This window comes from Urtica dioica, chromosome 7, assembly GCF_054948205.1.
Source record: "Urtica dioica subsp. dioica isolate 48M chromosome 7, U.dioica_male_clone48M_v1_H2, whole genome shotgun sequence".
In the NCBI taxonomy this organism is placed as follows: domain Eukaryota; kingdom Viridiplantae; phylum Streptophyta; class Magnoliopsida; order Rosales; family Urticaceae; genus Urtica; species Urtica dioica.
Window position 1 is genome coordinate 45,938,227 of NC_142762.1, and position 11,120 is coordinate 45,949,346.

Consider the following 11,120-nt stretch of genomic DNA (forward strand, 5'->3'; position numbering starts at 1 on the left):
ATTCAGGATAAGTTGTCCTTCAACTGTAACATTAATGATTTTTTAATTACGTTTCGTGCGGATTTCTCCCAAATGTAAATTCACCTAAATTAAAAGGGCTTTATAATTAAACAAGCAATATAATCGCGCGTTAAATTACATAATAATCCAAAAAAATAAAACCAGAATTTTCGTTTTAGTCGTTTATGGAATTTTCAGTTTTTAGAGTTGTTTCTGGAATTTTCGATCTTTATAGTTGTTTATGAAATTTTCCTTTAAAGTGACAACTTTGTAATTTTTGCAATTTAAAGGTATAACATTTAGTGGTATTTATGTACCTTAAAATGGATATTTCAGGAATTTGTGCAAAAAAAAGGTACTGTAAACATAACAGTAAATTGAGTCTACGTAAAAATCGATTCTCCTTTGTATATATATATATACATATATATATATATAATGTATTAAAATTAATAAATTTATAAAAATAATTAAAATTAAAGGATTCAAGCTCCGTGAATCATGATAGCTCCGTCAAAGTTTTTTTTTTAAAGATGAATTCTTATATTATCTCTCTCCAACTCCTCGATAGTTTTTTTTTTTTTTTTTTGTCGTACATTTTGCATTTATGTTATTATCTTTTAATGATTTTATGTTATGTTTTGTATTTTTATATTGTTAATTTGTTTGTGAAGATGGAATAGTCATCTTGCTTAATTTCGTTTCAGAATCTCTTTTTTAGGTGACTTGGAAACTCAAACTTACATAAAGAAACTCTTTTAGTTGGTCGAATTCGTTCATCAACAATTAAATTTTTTTATAAAGAGTTGATGTTATGTTCGATAATGTATATGTATTATTGTAATTTCATTATCAGAATACGACTCGCACAAATGTTTGAACTCATGAACATTTTCATAGCTTATGATCAAATTTATCTATGTATTGGGCCTTATTAGGTTTGCATTTGATTGTGATATCTTCTTTCTAATTGGAATTTTTTATTTTTCGGGAAAAAACATTAATGTAACAGTTGAAACAACTTTTGACCTCAAGTAGCAGTCCTAATTTGGAGAAAAAAAGAGATAAATGCTTTATTATATTTTTTTGTTGCAGCCCTAATTTTTGTCACCACAATGGTGTTTAAGAGTCAGCCTCTTGACGTGGTGCCGTGGAGTCGCAAAGTTCCTTCGCTCGAGCTCAGCCTTCTTCAACTCATCTATCTTGATTTTGGTAAATCCAGAATGAAAATATGAAATGTCTTGATTGCTGAACAGTTGTTGCACTAAGTACTCTGAAAAACAATTCTTTCTTGAATGTATGCTAAGAATTGGCATCACTCACTAAGATAGCAAATGTACATTCTCAAGCAAAACCATTCATTCAAAGTATAGTTTGAACAATATGAAATAATCTCAGAAGACTTTTTTTTTTTTTTTTTTAAAGATTCATCAGCAATCCTAAACAGAAAAAGGAGACAAAAATACAGTGAAAAAAATGTCTATTGCAACATACTTGGGTTACAAGCTACCTTTTTTTGTCATCATAGCGGTGCCTTCTTTCACGGTTCCGATCATCAGTGACGTCCACTTCTCGCCTTTTGTGTTCACTCCTCTCCTTTTCTCTCGTATACCTGTCATCGCTCGAGTTTCTCTTCCTATTCTCATCACGGCTTTTATTGTCGCCACTTCTCCTATAATCTCGGCCTCGGGAACCATCATCCTTATCCGAGACTTTCTTCCTATAATTTCTGTTGTGACCTCTATCGTCTCTCCTCTCATCAGACCGTTTATTCCCATCGGCTCTTGCGGTGTTTCGATAATCACGATCGTCTCGCTCTCTGCGCTTATCTCTCCTCTCTTTGTGTTCCCTATCGGTCCTTCCACTTTCTGTGGCTCTCGGATCGCTTGTTTCTCGGCTCTTGTGCCTCGAGTCCTCCGAAATAGTCGGACGGTCCCTACTTTGTTTCTCTACTCTTTCGTCCGGATCACGGCCCTGGTATTGCTTCTCGTGTCTCGGACTATCACCAGCGTCTTCGTCGAAAACCATCTCGTACCTAACACAGATACGTGTACCGTTAGAGAAAGAGAGAAAGTACAAACGGTTTTTTTTTTTTTTTAAATCCACGAGAACATACGACACAACAAACCTGGAATTTTCTCGGCCGCCTCGTTGTCGATCATCATTCTTCACGACGTATTTACGTTCTTCTTTTTTCATCTTGGTGCCTTCAGAACCACAATCCTTGGCAATGTGATCGGTCTCGCCACATTTGAAACAACCCTTGCCTACGAAGCCAAAGAAAATTAAGTGTTTACACAATATGGAAGCTAAAATTTAGTAGAGATTCGGATTCCCATGCATGTTCACGAACCTTTTATTCCAATATTTTATTTTCTGTCATTTTTTTCTACCTTTATTCATTCATATGGGACGTCAACGTTTATCTAATGTGTTTGATTTTTAAAAATAAATTAAAAAAAATCAAACAAGTATATTTCCATACTGCTTACCCGTTCCTGTTTGGTGACTTTTACGCCTGTATTGCGACCACAGCTTCGAAACACTTTGGCTAAAGTCCACGTGTATTCGTCGATCATCAATCAGAGCATTATCCATCTGTAACCAAGCATTATTTACCATCATCATAAAATATAAAAAATAGATGTCAAATAAACCTATTAGCCTCGCTTACATTGAGCTTGAGTATGGAATGAAATATAAAAAATTAAAATAAAAAAAAAAATCAACTTTTGACATACCTTGAAATATGCTTGTTCACATGCATCATCTGTCTCGAACTCTGACGTAAGCACAGCATGATGGTAGTGAATCAGAGTACATTTGACACTTTCCTTGCCCAATAAGTTGGAAAAATAAAAAAGTGTATAATTTTTAATTGAAAAGAACTCTCACCTATGAAGGCATAGCATAAACTATCTCCAGTCTTGAAGTCCCGGATAACTTCAGCTCTGCCATCAATTACCCGTCATTAGAGACGTATCAAGCAATATCTTACACGAAACACAATAAAAACATGTTAACTAAGCTTACGATGTCACAGTCCCGAAACGCGAGAATATTGTATGCAAATCCTCATCCTGAATCAACATAATAAGGATTGTAAGAGACGAACATTCAGGAATGTCATCCATAATTTTGTTCTCGGTTAGCGTGAAAGGACTGGAACTGACTCACTTCAGTGACTGGATTTAGCTTGCAGACAAAAAGAACATTCTCAGGAGGCTTTATTTCAGCATCAGGAATATCTCCAATCTGTGAACGACGAGGACAACAGAGAAATTGACCAACACGAACATGATAAAAGATAAAGGTGAAATCAAATCACTTTTACATACAAATAAATGGAAGTTTATTAAAAGCTTACAGTCTCGAGGACAACAGCCCTGGAATGAGCTTCTTTGGATCGGAGAACCTCTTCGAGCTCGTGGACACCCATTTGTTCGTCCATGGGAACCCAATCATCTTCGAGCCTCACTTCATCCTCTACCTACTCACACAAAGAGTTACACATCGTGTCACTTGAAGTGAAATCACTCGACAAAAGAAAAGAAAAAAAAAACTAGTACCATTGCTTAAAAAAAGAAAGGAAAAAAAAACCCTCTTTCACAATTCTGATTGAAGTTCAACTATGGTGATTACCTCGTCTTTTGGCCTTCCCTCAGGGGAGGCATCGGGAATCAACTCAGATATTTGTGGAGGATCATCAAACGGATCATCAAGAATATAGGTGTGCTTAATTCTGTGTATAAATAAGATAAAATAAAACATAAAAAAAGACACACTCAATAACACAAAACAACAAGACAGTCCTATACTTAAAAGAGGTAGAGTAGTAACCAACCTGATATTTTTGAAGGGTCTTCCCTTTTCATCGGTAAATGCTTCGTTAATCCGAGTCAATGTTTCGAGCCCTTCAGCTATCTCTCCAAAAACCTTTGACATGACACAAAAAGATCCAAATGAATATTGATATCACAGCATGTTTTCAGCTACTCTCAAGTCGATATAAACATGAATTACAACATTAGATCAAGGGACTCACAGCGTGTTTTCCATCGAGATAATCCAGATCATCTCGCAACGTAAAATAAAACTGCAAACAAAATAAACCTAATGAGCATGTTAAAGCATACAAAATATTAATATACTAAGATAATAAGAAAAACGCTGGGAATAGATGTAAAAGCCTTCGTAATACCTGAGAAGCATTAAGATTCTCCCCGGCACTAGCCATTGCAAGGGTTCCAGTCTTAGCGTGCTTCAAATCAAGATGAATCTCATCGCTGAAAAACCGAGCTTGTTCACCGTATAAAAATCTGAAACAAGGTAAATAATTATATATTAAAATACTTTTTTCCACAGGTAACTCTAAATATGACCATCATAGTTTCTATACAAAAGAAACACATTACTTGTAGATCGAATCGCCACCGGAACCAGTTCCCGTAGGGTCACCGGTCTGAGCTGTGAAATCCTTCTGAACCGTATGAAATAGACACCCATTGTAATACTTAATCCTGAATTGTGTACAACAACAACAAAAAAATCCCTTTCAATAAAAAAAAAAAAAAAAAAAAAAAAAAAAAAAAAAACACAAGAAAAAAATTTAGTAATCATATTACTCAGCAAACTATGGTTCCAAAATAAGTATTATTAGTCACTTACTTGCAAAGCTTCAAGAAGTTTTTGGCGGTCAAAGGGCATTTGTCGGAGTACAAGTCCACCACTATGTCCCCTAAGCTTGTCACAATCAACACAGACATTTTCTCTGCCCAAAAGTAAAGTCAATAATCTTGTAGGTCATCAATTGCAATACAAAAAGAAGAATAAAAACCCTCTTTTGGTGAAATGTATTTCCCTGATGTTTAGTTACAAGTATGGTTATAAACTTATAATCTATAATCATTTAATTAGATTCTTGGAAATGTTTAGAAAGAAATACACCCTCCAGCAACTCATTTTTCTCCAAAGCAAATGTGTAAACTAAACTATGCAGTGCTTCATCTGCTTTAGCCACACCAGTTAGACCAAACGAACAGAGAACAAAACCAAAAGAAAAAACATTTAGGAGTAATAAAATGGATTCAATGCAAAATTGTAATGTTGTTGATGTGATTATATAGCAAGTTCTGTAGACAGTAGATCATATTGCTTTAGAAATTCAAGCTTTGGTAACACAATATGACATCATATTTGCCCCAAGTTTCAGCAAACCTTCATAAACGGAATGTAGAGCAGAAAATCCTTGAAGAATGAATTTTGTGAAATGTGTGACCCAGAACAACAGTTAATTATTATTACCCCGAAGAGAAAATAAGCAAAACCCAAATTTCGTCTATTATGCAGTTTTAACATATCTCGAGCTAAGATTTGCTGCAAATTTTCAATATTAGGAAAAACAACATCTATAACACCAATCAACAACACTCGAAAAAGACTTGTAAAAATGATAATGATGATGAAGACTCACGGACTTTTCTTGAAGCCATTACCAAAATGCACGAATCAAAAGCAACAACAAGGGCAAGATTTTCGGTTCTCGATTTTGTGCTTTTGATTTTGTTACTCGTTCTGGTTTTTGTACTCTTTGCTGTTGCTTTTGATTCATGCATTTTGGAGAAAAATGAGTTGCTGGAGGGTGTGTTTCTTTCTAAACATTTCCAAGAATCTAATTAAATGATTATAGATTATAAGTTTATAACCATACTTGTAGACATATAGGTCTACAACTTCCGTTGACTTATCGGTTGACTTATTTTGCGTTGACTTCCTGCCAAACCAAGTTTATAGAACGGTTTATCTGTGAAGCAATGACAGAGGTAAGACCAGAAAGCTTTGTATACACCTAGTGCATACTGGAGACGAGTGATGATTTCGTGTTTACACACACTAGACAAAAAATAGATAAATAAATAAGTAACAATTATTGAAGAAGCATCAATACTGAATAGGTTTATGGATCAGGGATGAGATGGAAGATTCAACATTTATTTTATTTTTTACTATATTTATTGGTGAATTTATATATGCACTTCTGCTTCTGTGTTTTAATTAGCACGTATAGTATTTGTTTGCTTAATAAAAAAATAAAAAAAAAGGCACAGTAAGTCAGTATTAGTTGTGAGCGACTCAGTCATAATCTCATTAATTTTGGATCTTCGGTCGAACATTTAAAAAAAAATAGGCAGGTTGACTTCAGTCTTTTAAGTCATTGTAGTTTATGCTATATAAAGGAAACCTGTAAGCACTTTCGGATTTGATCGCTAAGCTGGGGAAGAAACTGGAAAGAATTTATTCAAGGTTAGTCTATTTTATTTTTTTGTTTTTCCAAATAATCTGAGTAGAATGTCAATACACTGGAAACTTAATTTCTCGGTATGAAGATATAAAACATACCTATTTGTCGGTATTGTTCCTGATCGAGTCAGCCCGGGCGAGCTGGAGAAAGTGGACCCACGTCTTCGATCACGTCCCGAGAACTACACCAAAGTCCAGACCAAGGCCTGGAACCATCTGGCGACAGCGACAGCGAGGCTGAGGATTTGAAATCAAACCAGAAAATAACAAAACCCCTAAAATCAGAAAACCTACAAAACCCCTAAACCAGAAAACCTAGAAATCAAATTCCCCCAACTTAAAAATCAGCTCACCGATTTGAAGAACAACCTAGAGCACAAGGGATTTGAATAAAAAATCAGCTCATGGCCGGCGTGGCGTTCTGCTCGGTCGCTCGCTCTCTCTCTCTCTCTCTCATAAAAATGTCGCGAGGTTTTGAAATGTGGAGAAAGAGAAAAAATTAACTTCGGTGCACGTATATCCGGTTCCTGCAAATACATCTTAAATGCTTTTATTGCATTGAATGATCTTTAATGCCATTTTTTTTAATCGAAACATCGTTTCGTTTCGTAGTTAACTCAAAAAGTTTTTGTTTTCTATTTTTTAATTTTTGTAATTGTACTGAAAAATTATTTTGAAGTTGTTTTCAAAAAGCTATTTGGTACAGTTTTCATTTTTGTTTTTGAGAAATTGAAAAAACTGTTTAATACAGTTTTCATTTTTGTTTTTGAAGGAGAATGAGGAGAGAAGAGAATAAATTTTTTTTACAAAACATCTTTTATTTGTTTTCACTTTTCTTTACTCTTTTACAAAACAACTTCAAAAAATTTTAAAAACTTTTACCCAAAATTTTTACCAAACACCTCTTTCACTTTTTTTTCTTATTCTGTTATCTCAAAAACACTTTTTTAGATGTATTTAACTGCTTGAGTTAACTACCAAACGGGCCATCTTAAATGCGTTTATTAATTATACACCAACTAAGTTTTTTTTATTAAATGTATTTGCCCTATATCATTTGGTAGAAGGAAAAAGTTGTATATTTTGACAATACCACACACAATTTTAACGATCAAATTAGTAAATATTTTTATTCTCTCGTTGAAAAGTAAATAGTTAGTATTTTTATATGTTATATAGTAGAAATAATTCATTTTTTAAATATTATTTAATTGCTGTAGTAAAAAGTTATTTGAATTAAATCAATATTTGTAGATGACTAAAAATCAAGATACACGATCTCGACCAAAAGCAATATATAATGATGCGGTTGATATCTTATGCGACGTTTGTATTGCGGAGATTGAGGCTGGACATCGATCAGGAACAAGCTTCACCAAAATAGGATGGGAGAATATGGTGAAAAATATTTCTCATAAAACACAAAGAGTATACGATAAAGCTCAGTTGAAAAATAAGTTTGAGTTATTGAAAGGTGAATGAAAACTCTAGAAGCAATTGATCGGAAAAGAAACTGGACTTGGATGGAATCGTTACAATAATACCGTTGACGCAAGTGAAGAGTGGTGGAGTAGTAAAATAAAGGTTTGTATCGAAAAACAAATAAATTTACAAATTAAAATTTAAATTACAACTAAGATAACACTTTTTTTTGTAGGAAAATAAAAAATTCGGAAAATTTCGCAAAGAAGGCATTTCAACACATAGTTCTCTGTCGCAAGCGGTTCTTCGTAGCCTCGATAATCCTTTTGGTTCTCAGTCAACAACTTTTGAGGCTAGTCAGGTGTGATTATTAGAATTTATTGAAGCAAAAAATTGTATGAATGCAGTCAGCAGATTGTATGTAAAATAAATAAATAAATAATCCGGCGGACTAATCTGTATATTTTTTTAATATAAATAAAAATAAAAAAATAGTAAAATGTTGAGTCCATCTCCGAACGCAACCATAGGCTTTACTTGCTTATAAATAAAAATATTAATTTATTATTTTATTAAAAAAAAAAATTAAAGCTTCTCTTATTAAAAAACATTCTTAAAAGAAATTTTTAAATTTAATTTTTTATATATAAAATAAAATATAAACAGTTTACCAAACACGTGTCAGTTTTTTTAAAAAACTGAAACTAAAAACACTTTTAAAAAAACAAAGCTATGACAAACGCACTCATTATTGCAATCAATGTTGCATAATTTTGCAACGTTTCATGAATAGGCACGATAGCGAATGTCATTTAGGTTAATTTCAATTAATTGAGAGATTTTTTTAGGTTAACAATTAATCGTTAGCTTAGAATTTCGATTATAGGTTAACAACCACAATTAAACGAAATTTTCTCTTTAGTCATAACGTGTGTTCTTTTACCGGTCATGACGTGTGTTCAGTTCATACTTTGCAAGTATATGCAAATTGCAAACAAACAAAAATAAAATCAATCATAGAATCAGATGACGATCAATCATGAAACATCATTATCATTCAACTTTCAATTACTACTAAACCAATACATTTGTAAAAGTGCGGCCCAAAGTCTCCAAATATGACTTCTCTAACTCTTTCTTTTCTTTTTCTTTAATGACTGTGTTTTTTTTATAAAGACGTGTAAATAAGAATAATAATAATAATAATAATAGTAATAAGTTTCAATTTTTATGAACATTGTATTTTGTGCTTACAATGTTGTGAATTTGTGAGTCAATAGCATCGTAATCTTTCCTAGCCCATTCTTAAATTTTTTATTTCTTTTTTATCTACTCGTCTTCACGATTTTTTGTTTTTAGTAATATCATATAGCTGAGTTGAGCATGACTAGATATAAATTGATTAGAAAGGGAAATATTCAATGTATATGCGCAATTATTATTTTTATTAAAACCAAATTTTGTCTATCAAATCTTATGTTCTATTTGACATGGCCCTTCTCATATAATGTAATATGCCTTTTGATTATTATTTTTTTTATATTTGAAAATCAAATCATGTTTTGGACCTCTTAGAAAAATCAAGCATTGATTCATTGAATTGTCTAAAATGACATCACCAATTTAAATTCTTTTCCCTTCTCTTATTTTTCCCTAATACACGCCTCATTCTCTTTTAAACGCTGAATTTTTTTTATAAAAAAAACGCAGAACATCTTCTTCCCGCACGACCACACTCTTCTCTAACATCGAACTGACTCCTCCCGCCGCCAGCATCTTTTCCGACCAAAGTACGTCCGACCAAATACATTGTCAATTATCTTTCCCGCATATCATACCTTCGACAATGAAACGAAGGACTAGCTTGTAGCAATCTTCTTTGTCGTCGCACTCAACAAAAGCTTTCTCTAAGTCGCTAACAGTTGGTTGCTTCTAAGGTGCTTCTTTTTCGCCGCCGTTGTCGTCAGAAAAGTATATTTCCAACAAAGGATTGCTTGTGAGGTGCTTCTTGAAATTGTCGATCGACGGAAGCTTTCCAAACTTCAGCCCCGTTATTGATGCAAACTCATTTCAGCCGAATCGGATAACCGTGCTCCCTACACCAAAGTAAATAGCATGGATGAGTCATTCCAAAAGTTGGTCAATAAGAACAACCGTGAAAACCGAAGTCCGGTATGGAATCAATCCAATCAAATGGTGTGTCCTTGAGCCTACCGAGAACTCCGATATCCTTAAACACTGTCTTCGTTTTCGTTAAGTAGTTGGTGCCTCTAAAGCTAAGAAGACCACCAAAATCTGAAAAAAAAAAAAAAAAAAAAAAAAAAAAAAACAAACTAGCAACTCGTATTTCGCCTTATACAAATAAAGTTCAAAATTGTCAAAAAAAAAAGAGACAAAAACTTCGAAATGTAACATCAGACAGAGGAACAAAACTCCGAAATTTCACATTGAGCAGAGGGAAAAATTCGAAATAAAATATCAGACACAGATACAAAACTTCAAATTTTTTAAATCTGTAAGGGTAAAAAATGGCTGCAAAAGTTCTAAATGGAAGACATATCCTAAAATCTTCGAAATATTTTCAAATATTGTCCAAAAATCCTAAATGGGTATTAAAAAAAAACTTCAGAAGGCGTAAAACAATAAAATAAAACATATTAACAAGTTTGAAATTATATCCATATCCTTAAATTTCATAGCAAAACAACATTCTTCCTAAATCTCCGAAAACATATGGAAAAGTTCAAATCCCTAAACCAAAAACTTTGAAATATAACCTAAAAAGGAGGTAAATTATGAAATTTTATCCCAAAATTTTAAACCAAACACTAAAAGTTTAAACCCAATCAGTTAATTTTGAGATATGAAGAAACCCTAGAACTATAGCTTCGAAATTTGGAGACAAAACCCTATAAATAATTGAGAAATGGTCTCAACTAGTAACAATTTTGATAATTTGGACAAAAATAATAGCAACTATGTTTTTGAACATATTTTTACTAGTAATTGGAGACTTATATATCTACAATTGTTGTTAATTGTAGACTTGCAAGTCTACAGTTTATGATAACTATATACTTTCATATATACAGTTACTAGTAAAAGTGTCCAAAACATAGTTGCTTCTATTTTGGTCCAAATTATCAAAATTACTACTAGTTGAGACCATTTCCCTAAATAATTTCAAAACCATTAAAATCTAAGAAACCCTAAAACTCACCATTATTATTTGTCCCAGGTCGCGAGGAGCGAGGGAAAGATGCCGACAGTGACGTCAACCAATGCCGTGCGTCCGTGAGGAAGGTCGGCGCGAAGAAGAAGCTTGACGTGAGAGAGGAGTAAGGCCGTGCGTTCGTGAGGAGTTGGTTTGCGCTTTTAAAATATTTGGCATGTACTAG

The 11,120-nt window shown here is 33.1% G+C and overlaps 1 protein-coding gene across 2 annotated transcripts; it reads right to left on the bottom strand.

The window, feature by feature from the left end:
• Window positions 1-1,323: 1,323 nt before the first annotated feature.
• LOC149392166 (peptidyl-prolyl cis-trans isomerase CYP59-like) lies at window positions 1,324-6,472 on the bottom strand. Of its 2 annotated transcripts, none has more exons than XM_089619338.1 (15): window positions 6,400-6,472; window positions 4,669-4,771; window positions 4,416-4,520; window positions 4,202-4,319; window positions 4,046-4,096; window positions 3,845-3,936; window positions 3,643-3,742; window positions 3,368-3,490; window positions 3,178-3,255; window positions 3,034-3,080; window positions 2,896-2,951; window positions 2,742-2,782; window positions 2,493-2,598; window positions 2,129-2,267; window positions 1,324-2,035 (listed from the first exon to the last, which is right to left on the bottom strand). In XM_089619338.1, exons 2-15 carry the CDS (start codon window positions 4,764-4,766, stop codon window positions 1,507-1,509), a joined length of 1,683 nt encoding a protein of 560 aa, XP_089475464.1. In that variant the 5' UTR covers window positions 4,767-4,771; window positions 6,400-6,472; the 3' UTR covers window positions 1,324-1,506. The 2 variants fall into 2 exon arrangements, with proteins under 2 accessions (XP_089475464.1, XP_089475465.1); XM_089619339.1 differs by having other exon boundaries at window positions 4,669-5,803.
• Window positions 6,473-11,120: the final 4,648 nt, after the last annotated feature.